We start from the raw sequence: 20,571 nt of genomic DNA, 5'->3' as shown, positions 1-20,571 counted from the left end.
GTGATCGAAAGAGAAGGAGAGGGCTCCTCCGGTTGTACCACGAGCGGGAGGCAGCGTGCGAAGCTTAGGGCATCAGGAGAAGACAACTTCATCCCTCCTCGTGCTTTGAAGGATCCTAAGGAACAAGTGCAGTGGGTTCTGGCGTGCGAGATGAAGCAACGCAGGAGGGGAATGGTTTGGAAAAGACTCCTGGCTTTCTCTGCCTCGGCTTTAAAACTGCGGGCTCTGATGTGCATGCCGAGGGATTGTTGTCGTCCGGGACCACGGTTTGTAAGCACCGACTGACCACGCTTGGAACAAATCACCAGGAATTTCCTCGGTCATCAGGGAAACCTTTAGCTCTCGTTAAGAACGTGCTGTGCACCGAGCAGATCAGCGCTTTGGGCCCCTGGCTGCCTGTTAGGCTAAAGCCACGGAGCACCCAGTTAGCAGAGGACCCTGTGGCATCTTCGAGACCTTACTCTGAAGTCATTGTAGTTATTAACAGCTGTGTTTAATAATCCCTTATCCATTTCTGACAGTGTCGAGATACACCCACAGAAAACAAAAGTGCAAGAGAGCTGAATTCTCAGGATCTTGGTGTACAGAGACCTTGACTTTTAGGTGCCTGATTTAAATCCAAAACAGATTGTACTAGCTGAAACTTGTTACAATCTGGTTCTTGCCTTAAGTGAAAAGAGTTTTGTGGTCTCATTCTGGTCCTCAAAAATGTCACCATCGCTAAATTAGCATTTGTAATAGCAGCGAGACATTCCTCGGTACCTTAAGGTCTGGGGATCCGTGCCAGGAAGCCTGTCTGTGTGCCATCTGTGGCGTGTTTATAGGCAATCCCCAAGCCCCTCTTTTATTATCTTGGATCCTTTCTAAGGGAGCTGGAATCCTGTTATAACCATGATGTTTATTCAGTACTTCCCTCCCAGCGTTCGTAGCCCAACGTAGATTTTAGCTGCTTTTAATAAAGGGACGTTTATTAACGGATTGGAATGGAGGGAGGAACATCATTTAATCGTAGCCTGGCCCATCCGTGCCCCGTGGTGAGCCAGGTGCCCTGGGACGTGGCGAGCGTTACGGAAGCTGGGCGCTCCTCGTCTTGAAGGCCGCTGCCTTCTGTGGTTTGTTGCCTGCAAACGACACGTTACCCTCGTCTTCCCCCAAATTCCGCTGTTCCCCGTTATCCGAGTGCCCGTACGCTTTGCTGGGGGGGAAGTCCCGTAACAAACTTGCACAGCCCCTGGCGCGCGAGGGGCTCCCTCATTTCATCGCCTCGTTTGTGCAAACACCGTGTCCATCATTTTCTGTCTCAGGAGAGCATCTTCTGTGGACGCCTTGGTGCGAGTCGGTTCTGTGAGCTTCGCAGGGAACTCTTCACCCAGAGAGCTTTGCCGTGCAGGAACCCCCTTGGTTTACGTCAGGTGCCGTTATAGCGGATTTCACGCCGATTAAAAACACGCAGAATCCTGTAACTTGTAGATGGTGCTTTGCGGGCAAGAAACCTGCCTTCCAGACAACACGCATTAATGCATTTTTTTCTGAGCAGTCAGGAATTTGACCTCTTGCACTTCTCGCTCCTTTTCTTGCGCGTGCTTCTGTGCAGCCGGGTCAGGCTGCTTCGCAACATATATTTTTTTAATGCAGCTCACTAATTCTGAGCTTGCAGGAATATATGACTGCAGGTGGAGATTTGAAAATACGAGTTATTTAATAGCTGATAAATCCAGGAGAAGGGTAATCTTCTTTTGGCCTTTGTGTTAAAGACCTGCTGGAAGTGCAGCTGAACTCCCTGTTTTGTAATAGGATTAGTAGGTTTTTCCTTGGGTTAATAATGCTGGGAATATTTGCTCATATAACGTATTTCATTATTTTTGATTCATTGCTGTGCTTTTTACCTCATTAGTTTAAACCTGGGCGAATCTGTGCTGGAAACGTAAAGCACGTTTGCGTCTCGGCACCTGCTGTCGGTGCCTTTTGGGCGTCGGGGTGCTTTGGCGTCGGGATGCTCAGCTTCATGGGTGCCCTCTAATTTGGGGAGAGCTGCTGGGTGTGGGAGCTGCAGAGAGGGAGACCTGGGGTGGTGGGGAAGGCGTAATGCAGCTTCAAATGCCGATTAACGCTATCAGCTTGAAGAATCATTTAACCTTGGAAACGGTTAACTTTCAAAAGGCGCGATGTAGGCGGAATGAATGAATTGGGTTTAATATCTGTGCACTTAGGAAGGACTAGAAGCAGCCTTAAATCTATTTTTCCTGATGAGGAAAGGAAAGAAAGGAAAATGGTTACAATTTTATCATGCGCATGGGCAAAGGAAAGATTGCAGCACCAAAACTGAGTCTAGTTAGGACTAGGCCTGCCTGCAGACCCAGCCCCTCGCCGCTGCTGGTGCCCTTTGCAGTGGCTTACTGCTTTGAGAGGTGTGTTTAATACTTCTCCATGTGGTCCGGTGTGCCCAGTGCGGGAAGAGAATATGTTTTTTCTACTGCTGCTTGAGCTTTTTCTTTCAGGAGTAACCCTGGCCTGGCTCAGAGTCTTCCCTGGCCCGTCCACCCTGGTGTAAACTGAGTTATTTTGAACAAGAAAGCTCTCGCGGTTGGTGTCTTGGCCACACGCATCCTGGAGGCATGATCCAGCGGAAGAGTTTTCTTCTGGCTTGCGATACTGTTGTGAATCAAAAGCAGTTTTAAATTGCCAGTAACTTTTTTTGGATTGAAATAGCCTTTTTAATAGAAAATCAAACTCCTCTGTAGTTGTTTTAAAATTCTGCAGATCCCTTTCTTCAGGAGTTTTCCGTGCGTGTTTTCTGTTCTCGCAGCCACGTGGACTGTGCTTTATTTTGATGCTTTTCAGACTTTACCACTTGTTGAACCACATTTGTGTTCATCATATAAGAAGGCAAAATAATGTAAGGCAACTTGCCATTTTCTTACGTTTAATAATTTCTATTCTGGTATTCCTTCTGTAACAATACCTTCTGTTCCATGCAATTTAATGGATGGTTTTTTTGCACGCTCCAGAAAATATGTAGTTTTTAAACAAACACAATGTGTTGCAGAAGGCAATGTGTCCCAATAAACACCAAAGCCCACAAGTCAGATCTTTACACGGTCTGCATTTTGTAAACGTCGAGGGCATAAAATATCCCTGCAGCTAGATAAAACTGGGGAGAAGGAGCCCTTGAGTGACTGGAGTCCCCCGTTAGCCTTTGCGTCAGGCTGGGGAGCTGAAGGATGACCGCCGGAGCCGTTGATAACTTCAGCGGGGAGGACCTACCCAAGAGGGGCGAAGGTTTGAAATCGATAAACCAGCGTGGTTCTCCTGCGAGCTGGAGTCTCGATGTGCTGCTTTCCGCTCACGACAAAGAGCACGAAAGGATTTGATGGTTACGGAGCGGTCATTCCACTTTTGGCTCCTCGTAGCCTGGAAGGGCTGTGCCTGTGTTCTCCATAGACCCTTCCTCATGGTGCCGTTAAAAAACAGTAATTTATTTAGTTGCTTTAAATTGTTTGAATTTGCATAAAATTATGTGCAGTTGCATTTCTGGGCTTCAGTGTAAGGCAGTAAAACTTGGAGGTTTTATCTGCTTGCTGCCATGGACTCATCAAAAGGGTAAGGCTGGAAGAGACCTGGAGATCACCAAGTCCAAGTGCCTGCTCAGAGCAGGGTCAGCTAGAGCAGGTTAGGCTGGGCCGTGTCCACTTGGCTCTTGAGTATCTCCAAGAGTGGAAACATCCTTAGAGACAGACAGAAGACGACAAATTTTGGGAGGTTTTGTTGGGTCTTGGAGGAAAGTAGGAGGAAAGGCTCAAAGTTGCTGCTGGTGTTTTGACGGTAGCGTGGAGCAGGGGTCTCGGCCGACTGCGGGTTGTGTTCCTGAGCACAAGTATTCCTCCGCAAAGTTCGTGTTCTGGTTAAATTGGCATGAATTTTTTATAGGACAAGTGAAAGGCACTTTGTAGACTCTAGGGTGTCTCTGCCGAGATTCACAGGCCTGCTGCCGACAGCGGAGACGCTGGAATTTCTCCCCCCATCACACGCAGGCACACGCATGCTCTATATTTTTGAGTACCTTTATTATGGAAAATACCGGTTCGCTTAATTATGCAATGGTCGTTCCCAGGCCACCCCAGGCTGCGAGCCATGAGCTGCAGTCGAGGCAGGGACGTTTCAGCCCCTGTAAGAAGCCAAGTAAATCCAGACTGGTATTTACAGATGTTATGAAATGATAATCTGCTGTAGCATTATCCTTGCCCTCGTGCCTTCGTTAACAACAGCGTTGAACCTAGGCAGATTCTGCGTTGATGGATTTAATAAATAAATGTCTTTGGGAGGAGGACAGCCAGTAGCAGGACATGTGTCCACCCCAATGTCTCAAAATTACGCTTGTTTAAATATTTCACTCAGCTGACCACATCACTGCGGTCTGAAATTTGGCATGGGCTTATCAGCTTGAGCGCCTTCTCTTTTTTAAAGCAGAAAGATTGTTCTTTCCTCCCCAAAACTGTGTTATATTTACCTTTGCGCGAAGCATCGTTGTTAACGGACAGTTGCATTCAGCGGTATAGCGATTATTATGTTAAAAATTGCGATTATTATGTTAAAAATTGCCATTATTATGTTAAAAATTGCCATTATTATGTTAAAAACATGGGGTAAGCCTGAACTTCAGGGAGACGGTGCGTCAAACAGGGATGCTTTCTGTCTTGCTTTTCCTTTTCACCCTCCTCCTTCATAACATCCCTACAGGAATAGTAACGGCAGTGTCTTACGCAGGAAGGAAAGGAGTGCGTATCTTGTGTCTGCCTTGCCCTTTGCACAAACCGTCTTTGTCCGGGGCAGAGGAAACCACGTTTCCTTCGCCGCCTTCCCTCGGTGGGAATCTGATTATTTGGGTTCAAGGCAGAAAAACGCCTGTAGTTCTGTGGTTGTTACTGGGACTCTCTTTCCCTGTTCAGCTTGCTGCCTTTGCCCGCTCAAATCCGTGATGCTAAATCATACGAAGCCATAAAAAAGGCTGTTAAAAATTTAGCAGGGCAAGCGATGACACAGATGATATACCCCCAAACGGCTGCAGAGGAATAGAGAGAACAGTGGTCGAGCCACATTTGTGAGAGAAGTAATTCGTCCTGGGTCAGGACATTTTTATCCTTTTAAAAGCTGAGTTTAATATTTACCAACACAGGGATTTCTCGTAAAGGCTGGGCTTATGGAAGAAGGGGGGAGCGGGAATCGATGTGCTTGAGAGGAGAAGCGAGGATGCCGGCTGCTGCAGGCAGCGCGGGCTCCTCTCTGCTCCGTCTTCTCGTCTGCGATGTGGTGAATCCCTAAAATCCGCGCCGCCTTTGCAGGACCGGGCACCTGGAGCTACGCGAGTAGCTGGCGTTCTCAGGAAACGGCTTTGGAAAAAAAACAAACCCTACGTATCTAAATAAACGCACCAAACGGCCACAGATCCTGTTTACTCTTTGCTTCCATCCAAATCCAGACCTTGAAGCCTCCTCGTAAATCCGATGTGCAAAGGCTTCGTACCGGCGGCCCAGCCCCTTCGTGAGGAGCGTGGTATTTGCGCTGTAATCGTGTTAAATTCTGTTTTCAAGGGGAAACCTTTAATCTGCGTAACCTGTTCAGTGTCACAGAAGAGCTCTGGTACTTGCATCATTGATTTTAATGGGGCTTTGAATATTCCAAGTAATATATGCCAATACAGGCAGAAAAACAGTGTTTTCAAGTTACTGATGCATCTTACAGGGTAGCAGCACTGGCTTATAGAGTCAGCAGAGTAGAACCGCCGTGTATTTTTATTTTCCAGAGCTGCTATGATGAGGACAAGCTGATTTCAGTGATGCCGGATAATTTGCAAATGAGCTGCTTAAAAAAAAAAATTGAAATTCTTGATGCGATGTATACCAAAAAGCCTGCGTATTTGAACATGTAGCTGTGAATGAGGACTTATGTTTAAACGGAATAATCTGGTAGTGCGTTTGATGATTTGCAGTTGAATTGTAAATAACGAAAGCCAAGCTACGAGCATTTAGAAGGGAATTGGCCTTATTTATTCATTTAATCATTGTTGTGCCATTTTTAAAGCTGTAAAGCTGCGATAGTTCGCAGGAGTAGTGTGAGAATATGTTTTTATGCATTATTCGAGAGGGTACTGTGTAGAAAAGCCTGAAATGAATAAATCTAATAATTCAGGCTTCTCCATCATCGTTTGTAATATTTGCAGATGAGCTGGTTCTGTGTTATTACAGATAGACGTTACAGATACTACGGATTTTTTTCCTGCCATATTCAAATTATTCACATTATACAAGTCATCGCAGACAGCAGCTTCCAAGTCTGCCGTGACCCTGTTCTGCTGACTGCAGGGCACGCCAGGGGAAAAAAAAAAAAGAAAAGGCAGATTTGAATCATCTAGTTACCAAAATAGTAATAAAAATCAACTCTCTTCAAACAAAATCCTGGAGCTGAGTAATGCCATGTTTGTGTTGAGATGCAGGAACCGACCTGAGATGGCTGCGGCACAGGTTTCCAGGTATTGTAGTGAGACTGGTACGGGTCCAAGGGAAGGCTTTTTGATGTGGCGAGCGCCATTCGCTCCTGCAGGATTTCTGTGAGCTGTTTTGGCACTTTTCTCTTTCCCCGCAGGACTTTGTGGCTTGCGCGTGCAGCCGTCGGGAGGGCTGCTGGAACGATGGAGGTGTTATGTTGGTGTTGTGCGTTTGTCACCAAGGGTGGGCGTTTCTAGCTCGATAACGTAACCCTGAGCGAAACCGGGGCTGGAGGGAGACGGAGGTCTCGTGTGGCTCTGTTGGCTTCTCATGGTGTCGATTTGTGAGCGCAGGTGGATTAAAAGATCTAATTCTTTGCTGCCTGAACTCTTCCCACAGGTTGCTAACTCCACAGTGAGGTGGCTGGGCCCTGGGCATCTCCAGAGATGCCACCGTTGAGAGCTCAGGAACTTAGTTAAGAAGTATTTTATTTTGTCCGTTGCCAACATCCTAATTTTAGGTCAAAAGCTGCTTTGTCCCCAGTTCAGTCACCTCTGCTGCAGGTGCTGCAGCCCCTGGGAGGACGACAAGGGAGAGAGGAAGAGCAGGAACCTCTTCATCCCTTTCACTCCATGCTGCCTGTGTTCGTAAATCAGCGCCCAAATGGAAAAAATGAGCCTTTTGTTTGCAGTGTCTCTTGTAGGCTGCGGAGGTGGGAGATTCTGGGCTGTTCTCGGGTGCTCTGGCTGTAGCTGCTATCTCTGCCGTGCAATAATACCGCTTTTCAGATCAGATTTAAAAAAAAAAAAAAAACAATCTTGCTGTAATTTGGAAGTTTTAAACACTTTCACTTGAAGCCAGCGCCGCTGCTGAAAGAGCGCAGGAACGGGAGCAAGCCGCACGGGTTTGGGGGAAGACGGGACGGCTGCTTCTACCGACAGCGTGAGTTCGTGCCGCTACGCACCTTTCGTAAAACCGAGGCCATTCAGAAACCAAAGCTGTAATAAAAATAAATGTGCTGGCTTGGAGGAGGGGACAGTCTGAAGAAATGCTGTTCTGGTGGGCGCTTGCCTATGGGTGAGTTCATTAGGTGGAAATGAAGATACAGGTTTTAAATTATAATCCTCTTCCTTTTTAAGAGCTGAATGCTGAGAGATTTCCGCGTATTGGGTACGGCACAGCTGTAGTTGTTTAGGTAGTACAGCGATTCGATTGCAGGCTGTGGGAGGGCAGAGCAAACCCAGCTCAACAAATAAACGATGATTCAGAATTAAAAGCCGCGTCCTTGCTGGCACCATCCTTCACGCTCGTGAACCAAGTGATGGTTTATGCCGCTGCGGGGGATTTCTTCACCTGCATCCGAGGCCACGCTCCCGCTGTCCAGGCCGGTGACCCAGGGGAAAGCTTGCTAAGAGGCTCTTAAGAGCGGCCGCAAGCGCCGGTGCATCGACACGGCCTGTCCCGCCTTCCCTGCTGTGGTTTTCCTTCAGGAAAATAGTTCAGCAGCTGGAAGGAAAACTTGAGTCCGTGCAATGGAAATAAAAAGGAAACACCCGTGCGATGATCTCGCCGATGACTCTTGTAGTGCTCTCTCCCGTACGTTGCTCCGGGGCAGCTGCGTTTTGTGTCCGGGAGCTTGTATAAATAATAATTTATAAATCTGGGGACAGGGCCTCTCAGTATGAAGCACACTGAGTGTTACTCTAAGGCCCCCCTGGTGTGGCTTTGCTCAATATTTAGCATTTAACCGGGTCAGTGAATGTCTTGGTAAAAGACCGCTGTCAGGCAGAAATAGGTTTACATCCAGAGAAATGTGCGTGGGGTTGTTTGGGGGCAGAGGTGGGCCTTGCTACAGTTTTATCCTGTTTCCATCCGATGCGCGTTTTTGGTATTTTACGTCTCAACGTAAAACGGGTAAAAATCTTTTTGAAAGTCCACGCCGTGGCACTTTCAGTAAGCTTTTAGCTGGGTACTCTCCATTTGTGGGTGTAGCGACCCGAGTGCTCAAACAAGATATAAACCACTACGGCAAGGTATCGTATTTTTTATTCACACGGAAGAATTGCATTGCTTTCTGTTGCAGCCACACGCGAAAAATGGCCTTTGGGGATGCTCTGGGATAACCGAGGGCTGCCTGTGGCCCCAGCCTGCGTCGTATCGTTATAAAATGTTTTGCTTACGCTGTCGTGTTCCTCCCAAAGAGATTAAAGCTTTTTGCTGGCGTTCGGCGGAGTTTCAGCTCACCCCGGACAGGAGCGCAGTCGCTGCGTTGGTGTTACTGGGAAGTAACTGGAAGTCTGAAGGTTTCCTCATCCAAGGTCACAGCGATAGCGATGGTAATAGAGCAGCAAGCTCCTGAGTCACGGTCATGTGTTGAAACTACAAGACCATTTCTCCTCCTCGTATGTAACTTCAGTAAATATAGACCCAGCCGAACTCCTTCCCCGAGTCAAGGGAGGATTCAAGAAACGGCGACAGGGCTTAACCCCTTCCCGCGCCAACCCCCCCCGCACTGCCGAAGGCAGAAAGCTCAGCAAGCGACACCTTTCTGCCTGGGGATTTAAGAGTTTTGTTCCAAAAAAAAATTTCCACCGGCTGCGGGAGGCAGAGAGCGGCGTGACTCAGCTTTTTCTGAGCCCGATGCCTGTACTTTGCCTGTTTATTCCCAGTACAGTCAGTACCGAGGGAGTCATGTTACGCAGCAGGCTCGGTGTTTATTAACCAGCTCGGGAACTGATCTAAGAATAACTTTCTTCATTTGTTTTGTTGGTAGTGATTTTTTTTTTTTTTTTTTTTTTTTTTTGCATAGCACAGTCAGCAGCCCAAGGTGGAAGCTGCACAGAAAACGGACAGAAAGGGTTTTCCCCAGCAAGTTGCGGGAATACATAAACACACAACTATTATCGCCTCCCCCCTGTGAATAGCCACATCTGAAATATAAAAATCACTAAGATGAAAGCTTTAAGGGAAGCAAATTGCTCTGCCTCAAAAGCGGAGCAGCTCAGCAGCCACCCGCTCTGTTCCAGCTCAGGATGCTGCAATTACTTGAACTTCACAGATTTCGATGCCGGCGTTTAGATGCTTCGGAACCAAAATTTTTATACGGAGCGATATGTGCTTCCCTGCCTTCCTCTCCCTGGTAGTTTATTTAGGGGATTTTGGGGGCATTTTCTCACTGACCTCTTCATTTGCTCACCTCATCCTCAGCGTTTCAGCCACGGTGCATAAAAGCCACATATTTCCAGCGTGACTGCGTATGATTATATTACTTTGTGTACCTATTTAGATGCTTGGCACAGAAAAAAGTCCTTTTGACGGATGAATAGATGCAACACTTTGAATCAGCTGACTTGTCTGAAAAGCACTGGAGTGCTGTGATTTATTCTGTCCGATGTTTTGATAGTTTATTTAGGCTACCATGTACTTATATGTGAACTTAGTCCCTGCAGAAATTTATACAGCACTTTTTTCCCCTCCCTTTTTTTTCCCCTCCATTATGGTTTTAACACAAATACCGGTTCAGGCACACCTCCATCTGGTTTGAAGCATGCCGAGCAGAAGCGTTTGTTGTTGTGTAATAGTTGTGAAACGTGTTTGTTTAGGTGATGTCTGTTATCTTCAGTGGGATTTGTATTGCACTCGTTCCTCAAGGCTGCAGTTGTGAACCTAGCACCCGGCGCGGTCGTCTGGGTCAGAAACAGCACTGGCTGTCCAAAATTGCCTTGTTTTGATGACAGCTTAATAGCAGAAACCCTCCCGTGGCTGCTATTTAAGCCTTCCTATGCTTTTTTCTTTATTTATAACTTAATGCTGTGCTTATTCTGATAGGGTTTAAATGCTAAAGCAAATGTAACGCTAGATTGCGTCGTCTTGCATTTGCCTCTCAGCCCTGCTAGTGTCAGAAATGACATCTGTTACCAAGGAGGTGGCTGTCTTTGGCACTGTATTTAAAAATGCCAGCTTTAGTCTTTCTGCTAAAACTCGTAGTTTTTTAGGCTTCGTGATAGCTGTGCTTCCTTTCTTTCAAATTTCCTTTTGCTTGGGTGATTGAAAGAAAAGTCGGGCTGTTTTGGAGGTGGGTAAGGACTTTGGGGGTAGCGTGGACGTTATATCTGACTTAGGCTTGGTTCTGTTGGGTGCAAGTTAAGCCTGAAGAAAACACGTTTCGTGAGCCTGAAGAAGGGGGAGAATAGCGGATATTTTCCTCCCTTTTTGCTGAGATGCTATGGGAGCAGCGATTGAAACCGTCTGGGTTAAGGCCTCTTCTCTTGAGATGCAGAGCTGGAGGCACAAGGAGCTGGTGGTCAACTGGTCCACTTAGACGTGAGCGTACGTAATATTTCCCGCCACGGTCACCTGCCCTTCGTGCTCGCTGCTGTCTGGATGCGAAGAGTAGCATCAGGACCCTTTGCGAGGTGCGTGGACTGACACGGAGAGCCGCTGATCCTCCAAGAGGAGAAGCCTTAATCTCATGTTGGGCAGAGATCCCAGATGCAGAAAGTCAGCAGCAAGATACTACAAACGCAGGACAACTTCTCTAGGTCGTGGACGAAAAGATACTGGAGTTTCCCCACGTCTCGTTAGTGTTCGATTACGCCGTGCTGCAGTTGCTCATCGCTACGGTGTCATTGCTGCTGCGAGATATGGTGCATACTGTTTATTATACAGCATTGACACGAACAGCTCAAGCAGAATCACACTTGTCAAATAAAAGGGGAAAATATTTGATGCTGCATCTGACATCTCAAAAAAATTAAAAGGCTTCTTGCAAATTAGTTGTTAACATGAATTCGAGGTTTTGCCAGTGGTAAGAAGGGAGGGAAGCACTGGCTGGAGAGGATTAGCCCAGATGAGCTCCTGGAGAGGAGGGGCAGCGGCAGGCCTGCCCTGCTTACCTGCCAGGGCTTGCTGCTTCCGTGGCAGGAGCCGATTAACGCATTTAATTGCTCTTGAACCAGGGTCTTTGCTGCCGTGTTGATATAAACTACTACAGAACAACGTTCTTCGGCTAAATATTCTACCAAGCGTGCTCTGGCGTCCTAAATCACAGCAAAGATCTACTGATATACTTGGAGACATACGGTTTTATCATCTCTTTGACCCAAAAAGCAATGTGAAAAGCAGGTGGAAAAGAACAGAACATCCTGCCTAGGTAGCTTGTGTAGTAGGAACGCTGTCCTTAAGTGCCTGTGTATTTGTGTTGAAGTTTTGCTCTTTAATGATCAGTTTGAGTGTGGTCCCAAAGGAGGAATAGGAGGTATTGCAGCAGTAGGTGTTTGGGATGGGACTGTTTCTGGGCTGTGCCCAGTCCCCTCATCCCCTCTGCCACGTTTTGCGTTTTGCTTTGTTTTGGTTTATTTTGTTGTTTTTTTTTTCTGAGATGGGAAAATTCCTTGGTCGGATTGTTTCTGAATGATGATTTCATTTACCTCGTATTACGTTTTGATCAGCAGGAGATTAAGCGGGGATTTTATGTCTAGGGTTGAAAAAGAAGAATAAAAAGAATAACACGGAGACCCCGGCTGTCCGCCAGACACTCTGCGAGGCACGGGACAGTGGTCAGCGTGTGCTGGGGCACTCGCTCGTAGAGGTCTTTCAGCGATCACATCTACTCGGTGCTCTTCCAAAATAAGACACGTTCTTGCTCCAAAACCATCCTGCGTTTGCTGATACTGAAAGGGCTGAAGAGGCTGAGCTGCGGGTGAGGTCTGCGGCTCTGCTGTAGGACTCAGCCTGGGAGGCGAGAAGTAAATACGTGCCTTGCCCAATGGCATACCCACTTTGTTTTGTAAGGAAAACTCTTCTTAAATTGCTTTATTTTCCTTAAAAGCGTACATCCTTCATCTTGTAAAGACCGGTTGTCTCTCCCTCGAAAGCCACAGCATGCCTGATTATACTTGGTGTAGTTTGCTAATCCAGACTTGGAAGTTTTGCAGGCTTCAGGACTGAGTTTCTTTCTAGAAGCAGCACGTTTTGTGTTGTTTCTACACGACTCCTTGAGCTATTTGCCAAAAACAGAGCTTCGGGCTTTATGCTGGATCACCTCTCTTGATAGCTAAAGTTTTAGAAGTTTCTTTTTTCTTTCTTCAATACGAACAGGTTTGGCCTACCAACTATAACTTAGTTTTATTGTTTAAAAACTTAATTATTCAAATGAAATATAGCACAGTTCAAATCAAAGATACCCTGCAATGTGCCTGAGGGCTGGTGCGGTGAAAGGTATTCTCTCAATACCACATTACGGGCTGAAACGGTTCCCTTTATTCCTTAGGCCTGCTCTTGAATTTTAATGCAAGGGCCATGAAATTCAAAGATGAGAAGGGATTCTTCAGCAAGCCTTGCGGTGTGAATGTATCGTAATCTGTGTACGGAGAGGTATTGCAATGTTTTTAAGCATTTCCTCTCCCATAATCGGTAAAGTGAGCCCAGAGGCCTTCTCCCAGAGGAGACCCAAGACCCGATGAGCTCATTTATTCGAGTAGATCTAATGGTACGTAGCCCGGAGGTTAGCAGGGCCTGTGGTTACCGGCGGCAATGCCGATATCCAGAGCTGGCACCCAAGGGCGAGACAAGGCAAAGAGCTGAGGAGCTGGAGAAGTGGCTTGTGCCGGAGCCGGGCAGGAGCTGCAGGGCCGCACGTAGAGTTTGGGCTAACTCCTCTTGAAAGCGAAGGCTGTCGCAGGCTAGTGGCTGGGTTTTATGCCATTGCAATAACAAACTATTCCAAAAAAAAAAAAAAAAAAAAAAGTTAAGTTACAGCTTTTTGTTCAAAAAAAAAAAAGGGAAAAAGATGCTCTGAAAAGTTATTTCTAACTGTCTTGTTAAAATGCGTAATCGGCATAACTCTGCAGCTCCAGTTTATTGTTACTTTGGGCAAATAACATGGGGGAGAGCATCTGGTGGTATAATTTGTTATAGCCTATTGAAATCAGTGGAACTATGAAAAATTTACACAACCCATGGCCTGCCTTACATCTGTAACGATTCTGGGCCGTTTCATTGTGTTGCAAATGCTTTAAAGCAGCAGTGGCTTGTATTAAATGCATTCGAGCTTGTTCCTTGTCGTTTGTCTTATTTTGGAGGATTTATCGGCAATACCTACGGTTCCAGCTTTCCTTGGAAACGGGTTCAGAGGGGGCTTTTGGAAAGTACGTGGCCGGGGGTTCGGACAACACAGGGTTTCAGCGACACGGTGTTACGTTGACGTTGCCTCTTCGCTATGTTTTCTGCTGCGGCACTTGGGGAGCTTAGGGTAGCGTTGATAAATTGGTTGGGTCCTTGACGGAGAAGGTTTTCTCCATCGCAATCAAATGTGTTGTCTTTATCTGTCCGTCTGACAACGTGTCCAGTTCCTATCTTTTGGGATGAATCATTTGATGCGCTCATTTTTTATTTACTTTTCTTTGTCCCTGGCAGGCTCCTTACCCCTCAGGACAGAATGCAGCTCCAACCACGTTGGTGTACCCTCAAGCCGCTCAAACAATGAACACCCAGCCTCAGACCCGCTCACCGGTAAGGGAGCCCACGTTTGCATTATCTTATGTTCTTTCTTCCTCGTTTGTGTGTTTTTCTGCCTGTATGTGTGTGTCTATAGCACTTGGCCGGTTCTCTGGAAAGCGTGTTTTACTGAACTGGAAGCACGTTCCAAATGGCAAATCTTGATTGAATTTTTCAGACACTGTCCTGGTAGGATAATTTTCCTTTCAAAGTGGCTTATCAGAAAAGAAGCGATGGAGGGATTCTCATCTACGTTCAAATAACACGATTTATTTTTAGCATAGTTGCTTTCAGGTTCACTTCATTTTAGAATTTAGATTCATTACCAGAATCCTTCTCTTTTCTTCATTTTTTTTTTTTTTCTTTGAGGAAGTATTTCATAAAGTGATAGACCAAAGATCAGTAAATGAAAGCGATTCTCTGCAGCAGCACTCAGTCTCCAGTGGCCTCTGGGCATTACTTCTGAATCAGTGCCACTGGATCAGTTCTAACCGTTGACTGCCTAGCACCCTGTAGGTGCTCACCCATTTAACGTAGAGCATCTGTGTACCCAGATCTTTTTGTGGTAAGCCCCTTTTTCATCCAACTTTAGGTTTGATGTCCTCCGTAATTTTTTTTATTTTTTTTTTTTTTGTGTGTGTGTGTATTGTAATACTGCTCTGCTATTGTAGGACTTTGGTTCCCAAACCAGGCTCTTTTGGGGGAACCTCTGCTCGTAGTGCAGCTCCACACGATGCTAGGACACCCTCCTAGGGCATCAGATGCTTAGCCCAGCTTCTGGAGGCACGGTAGCTTACCATCACGATGTCTCAAGCCTCAGTTAGCCAAGGAAGCAGCGATCCCCGCGCCTCTTGCAAATCCACATCTGCGTCGTAACGCTTTCAGGTTACCTATAAAACCACTGCACCGTTCCCAGCACTCTTCTCTTTTTAGAATAAGATGAACGCTGCTGAAGCGTGGCAACTGAAAGCCTCCAAGACAGAAGTCTTCTGTTTGTCCACATAACAGGTATATACATATATATGTACAGGGCAAGCTTTCCCCCCACGTGCAGCCGCACCGATGCGCTTGCCCCGCTTCTGGAGGTTTCACCTCCGGGGGATTCGCAGGAGGGTTAGTTCTGAGGCCCGTTAACCTCTGGGATGATGAACAAGCCAATTAACGCCAGTTTTGATGAAGTTTCTGTGATGTGGACAGCTGCAAATTTGTAACCGGATCCCCCCCACCTCCTTAGTCCCCCGTTCTGATCAGTAACGCGGGATACTGATGGTAAAAAAACTCTTTTCTCAGTAAGTATAATCATCTTCTTTATCTTTAATTGTTGAAAAGCGCAAATAAGTTTATATGGTTAGAACTGGAGCAAAAACCTGACTGAAGAGCTGCATCTCTAAACCAGTTTTTTTGACAGCCCAGCAGAACAGTGCCAATACATTGCACAGACAACTGGAAGAGGAGGAAGGTTTTGGAACAGAGTCCGGTTTACAGGTCCCTGGCTGGAAGAGGCTGGATAAAATACTGCATTGTAAGCAATATAACAAACTGTACTCCTTCTTGCAGGCAATTGTGCCGATGGCACTGTTTTTATTTCTTCCTTTCTTTCTTTATTTTTTTTTTTTTACCACATCTTTTTTGTTGGCTGATCTACAGAAACGCACTGATTTTTGCTTCTTTGCTAAAAGCATGAGCTACCGTGGCAGTTTCTGCCAGGTTAAGTGGTGACGCAAGGTCCAAAGTTGAGTTGCAGTTGGGAGGGTCTGACCTGGTGTAGGACAGAGACCAGGGTGACTTTGGGTTTGCCGCTCAACAGATAACGTCTTCAGGAAATTTGGCCGGAAAATGTGTCAAATTGTAGGGTTTTGGCCCCGTTATTGAGGAGATATCGAGGAAGAATTTGTCTGCAGTCGTCAGCCATTTTTCTATTTTTTTTTTAAAACTCTCCTGTATGCAGTTTTTGCCATCTGCTCTGCTAGTGACCATTTCCACCCCCATTACTAAAAGCTGCACCCATAACATCTCATTCCACCTCCCCACCCCAAAACAAATGCAAGACTAGCCCGGTCCTGAACTACTCTTGCATTTTGTTCTGGGCTCGATTCACTTTTTTTTTCTTTTTTTTTTTTAATTATTATTTTTAGATTTATTTTTCAACGGTCTTTTTTGGTGGTGAGGGGAGGGTGAAGTGGGGACGAGGAAGGTGGCAGGATGTCTTTGCCATCCCTAGGCTTCTGTAGCGCAGTCCCGTCCGTCACGCAGCTGCTAGGGCTGGTGTGGGTAGGTAGGCCGTTGCGTTAACGGGGTTGATCCTAACCCCGCTTCCTCGAGCAGCCGGAGCTTCCTCCATCCTGTTTCTGCATCCAAGGGCCATTGGCAATTGCACGGCTCAGGCTTTTCTGTCCCTTCCAGGACAGCTGCCTTTGCAATCCAACTGGCTTCATGTTTTCTCCCCGTTAGCATCATAGCATCACTCCGATAGCGAGAATTTCAAAGTGCAGCTCCAGCTGGGGGAAGGCAAACGAAATCAGAGTCGTTCAGCACTACTGAAAATTATCCGTTAGCTCTTGCCGATGCCAGCCCCGAGCACCAGGTGATTTTAACACAAACTGTCCAATTCTAGGAGGTCTGCCAAAAAAAAAACGTGATCGGAGAGGGTGTTGGAGCGATCCAGAAGTGGTTGTTTGCAGAGGCTCGAGGTGTGCCAGCTCGACATCAGCAGATAGAGAGCATGCCCCGCTGTCCACGGAGCGCTCAGCAGGACCATAAAGAGTGTGGGTGGCAGAAATGTTGGACCCAGGTTTCATAAAGAAGTTTTCCTTTCTTTCTACTACCTTCGTCGGACAGAGGGGGAAAAAAAACCCCAAAGTGTCTATTTTAATCTGAGCCAGCAGTGACTACAGTTTGTTCTGTTGCTTACAGCTACTAATAGGAATAAATCCTATCAACCTGAATTATTTAAAAAAATTAAAAATTAAAAAAAAAAAAACACAATAGCCAATGGTGACCAGTGCAAAATAGATCAGGGTATTTTTCACTAACTTTGAGGTTTTATTTTATTTCTTTTCTTTTTTTTTTCCTTTTTTTCTTGTGACGCATATTACTTTCACCATGGAACATACTTTAACTTTTTAAGATACAAGCTTCCAGCTCTTGTTTTAAACACAGTGAGAACAAATCTTTCCTGTGGAACAGTGATAAGAGAGGTACTTCGGCCCTGAAATTACGCAACGCAAGGTTTTTGCACCCCATCATTCTCTTTTTGATTAATTTTTTTCCACTGGTGTATAACATGGAGCGTGTAGCCCCGCCGGAAAGGCTCGTGTCAGCCCTTCCAGGGTAAGCTTTATTCCCTTTTCTCAAACACAAGACATTTGAACTGTTTTTGGAGGAGTTCTTCCTTTAGGAAAATGAGGACTTGAAGTGCATTCACCTCCCGAGACTCGTCCAGGTGCCCATTTCTCATCGCTGTAGGACCCTTCGGCAGAGCCACTGTCCTCTTCGCACCCTGAGCCCTGGGGGGACGCTGGGAGTCCTTGAGCGCTTCCGTCCTGTGGTTGCTATTAAAATACAGATTTTAGCTCTTTAGTCTTACGAGATGATCGTGCTTTGCTTTTTCTTTAATGTAAGGTTTAGGGAAAATTTTCCAGGTGGGAAAACTCTATTTGGTGAATCAGTGCAGGTCATTCTTTATAAACTCTTGTACTAGAAGTAGTCGGCGTGTGCGTATTTTCTCGTTTCTGAAGGTTTTTATGACTTTTCATCCAAGTGTCACGACGAGGTGAAGGTAGAAGGAATATATAAACACCGGTATTAGCAGACTAGTTCTTGGAAGTCTTAAATGTAGGCATTAAAATGTTTATAAAGGAGGAAAATCAGCTGGACCAGTGAATATTTATGCTTTGCTTCTCATGTTTGATGGCATTAAAATAGCTGGGAGGTAGGGCTGCAAGTGAACCCCGGTCCGCTTTTTCTTACTGAAAAAACCTCTTGTTAAGAAAATAGCAGCCAGTTTTGATCGCTCTTCTCAGGCAGAAGGTAAAATGTAGTGAGTCCCTGTAGCACGAGTGAGCAGAGGTGGACGGTACCGTGTGCTTCGGCACGTGCCGTACGTTACTAAGCCATCACAACTAGCAACAGGCAGAGGCATGCGGTGGGTAAAAAGCCACCATGGGATCTAGTTTCATTTGCTCCGTTTAATTATTGGAGCTGTTATCAACAGATTTATCTGCTCTCATCGTGGAGCTCTGCTGATTACACTGAGAATTAAGGGTTTAAGACCTAACTCGGCTTCTGGAAGAGGATACCTTGTCATCTTTATTTCTATTTTCCATTTCTTACATTCATTTTTATTTCTATTTTAACAATCGGTTCCTTATTGGAAAACGCTTTTAATGTTTACTGAGCATGTTAAATTCTGATTACTTTCCTCCGTGTGTAACCCAAGTGGGTGGGAAGTGATTTAGGGTTAGGTCCAGGGCTGGGACCCAGGCCCTGCTGTCCTCCAGCCCAGGGACGTCGCGGGTTAACCTGCCTCCTTCGCTTGCAGACGGGGGTGACAAATCCCACTCATTCAGGAGGGTTATACTGTGATCGTTATGGGGGGGGGGGAGCTGAAAACGAAATTGCACTGTGTGTACGTGCAAAGAATTGCTGCTCTTTGCCTTGCAGGGGATTCCCCGCGGCCCCCTCGCCGGCAGGACGCTAGCTGTGCCTGCCTGCCTCTTAGCTGCTCTCCAGCCATGAGTCTCCATCCTCTGCTCCCACCAAATCTTTGGAACGGCTCTGAGTCCAGCTGCTTTAACCATTTACCTCCACCTTAAACAGTTTAAAATCTCCACTGCTGCTTGTTTTAAGTTGTTTTTTGGTTTTCTTTTTTTTTTTTTTTCCCCTCCCCCAGGCAGGATAAAGAACGCCTGCATTCATACACTAGAGTGCCTTTAAAATAACTAGCAGCTTTGGCTGTTTGTCCCCCGGCTCTCGAGCAGCACACTTCCCCCCGTAGCGACGTTCACTCGTTTTATCTCAGTACCTGTCTGTCACTGTCCTGCAGCAAAGCTTTTGACTCTTTTGTGGTTGTTGTTGTTTTTTATTTTATTTTATTTTTTTCTTGTGGGTTTATTTTGCATAGAGTGTGACATTTTGGTTTCGTTGTGGTGTTTCTGACTCTTTGTGCCTTTCCTTTTGTGTTTGTTTCTCCCGCCTTTCCTCAGTTTGCAGCGGGGCCTCGACCTGCCCATCACCAGGTACAGTACCCTGCCCCTTCGTTATCACCCTAAACTAATTGGCTGGGGGAGGCGGGTGGGTGGAGGTGGTTCACCCACTAACTCAGAACGAAGGCCCCTTAGTAGCTACTAGCACACGCATAACCCCGCTAACAAGCTGCCTGCAACGCAGAGTAACGCTTTTAGTTCTCCGTTGGTGTCACTGCCCTCATTAACCACCCCGCTTAACGCCGTTCCCATAGGAGAGGAGAACCTGTAGAGATCGTTGCCAGGGATTCGTGAGATTTGCTTGCCTTTTCGAGTCGCTCGAAACTTTGCTGAGTGTTTCCCAAACTAGTCGAGTATTTCCCAAGCTAGTTGGTGGATTAAGTTGCCCGAGCTGAAGATGTCAAGGAGAACCGGGCATTCGCCTCCCTGAGAAAATCCAACTTTTCAAACTCAGAGCAAGGCAAATGACTTCCCAATTCCTACGTTTCTTGTGTGATACGCCTGGTTATCTGTCATCGTTACGTTGCTTCACGTTGTTTTTACTCACCCTTTGAAAGCCAAACATTCAGGAATCTTTGTAGTATTGCTGTTGCATGACCTGGACTTTGTAAGGAACCACTTAATGAAGAAGAATGAAAACTAGGAATAGCTCTGGCTCATGAAACTCATGGGCAACGCTTATTAGGGTGGCAGAGATACCAAAAGGACCTCTTCAGCGTCAGGACAGATGCACAGGTCCCTTCTTGTCCTACTCAAGGTGTCCGAAGCTGTCTTTTCTGTCAACTCCTCCATTCATCTTTGCCAAAACCTTTTTCCCGTGGGGACTGATTTTGCTTCTTCTTGTGGCTTTTGAGGGGACAGAAGTGGCGCTGATGGGTGGAAAAGAGGAGGAGAGGCATGACAAGTGCAGGAAAGCTCTCCCAGATGCGGCTCTTTCCGTGTCACTCTTCCTTCTCTTGGCTTGGAAGGGACAGGTTGTTTGCACCACGTTAATAGGGGGGAAAAAAAAATCCCATTAACTGCAGTGATGTTGGGACAGGGGCTTAAGTCACGGAAGGTTTGTTCCAGGAGAATTATTTGGTTCTCGCTTCGCTCCTGTTAGCCTGAGCAGTTTAATACTGTAGAGATGAGCACCTTTGGGAAAGTACTGTCCCAGGAGAGCAGGTAAGTGGGCACAGACACCCGAAAAAGCCGATAATCTGTGTTCCTTCCACCTCAGAGAGCAGCGTGCAGGCAGGCATCCTTCCGGAGCGGGACAAAAAAAAAGGCTTAAAAAGTAGAATGAGGCATTTGCACTTGTTTGCTCGCAGGCAAATGTCATGTGAGAGAGAGAGAGAGAAGTGATTTTTGTGCGTGGCCAGGGGCTGCACCCACCGGCGGCGGCGGCG

The 20,571-nt window shown here is 46.4% G+C and overlaps 1 protein-coding gene across 19 annotated transcripts in view; it reads left to right on the top strand.

Annotated features, from left to right (window-relative positions):
* The window catches only part of EIF4G3 (eukaryotic translation initiation factor 4 gamma 3), a 149,878-nt gene that overhangs the window by 56,012 nt on the left and 73,295 nt on the right, over nucleotides 1–20,571 (top strand). For 9 of the 19 annotated variants that reach the window (XM_082328961.1, XM_082328964.1, XM_082328958.1 and 6 more), the window contains 3 exons: nucleotides 13,899–13,994; nucleotides 15,388–15,501; nucleotides 19,184–19,216. The exons of 1 other annotated variant lie outside the window; for it this stretch is intronic. In XM_082328961.1, the coding sequence (XP_082185087.1) occupies nucleotides 13,899–13,994; nucleotides 15,388–15,501; nucleotides 19,184–19,216 (243 nt within the window). The remainder of the gene's footprint in view (nucleotides 1–13,898; nucleotides 13,995–15,387; nucleotides 15,502–19,183; nucleotides 19,217–20,571) is intronic. 9 more of the 19 variants (XM_082328946.1, XM_082328947.1, XM_082328955.1 and 6 more) reach the window with 3 other exon arrangements.

This window comes from Platalea leucorodia (assembly GCF_965183815.1).
Source record: "Platalea leucorodia genome assembly, chromosome: 17".
NCBI classification, from domain to species: Eukaryota; Metazoa; Chordata; class Aves; order Pelecaniformes; family Threskiornithidae; genus Platalea; species Platalea leucorodia.
This window is presented reverse-complemented; position numbering and strand designations above follow the sequence as displayed.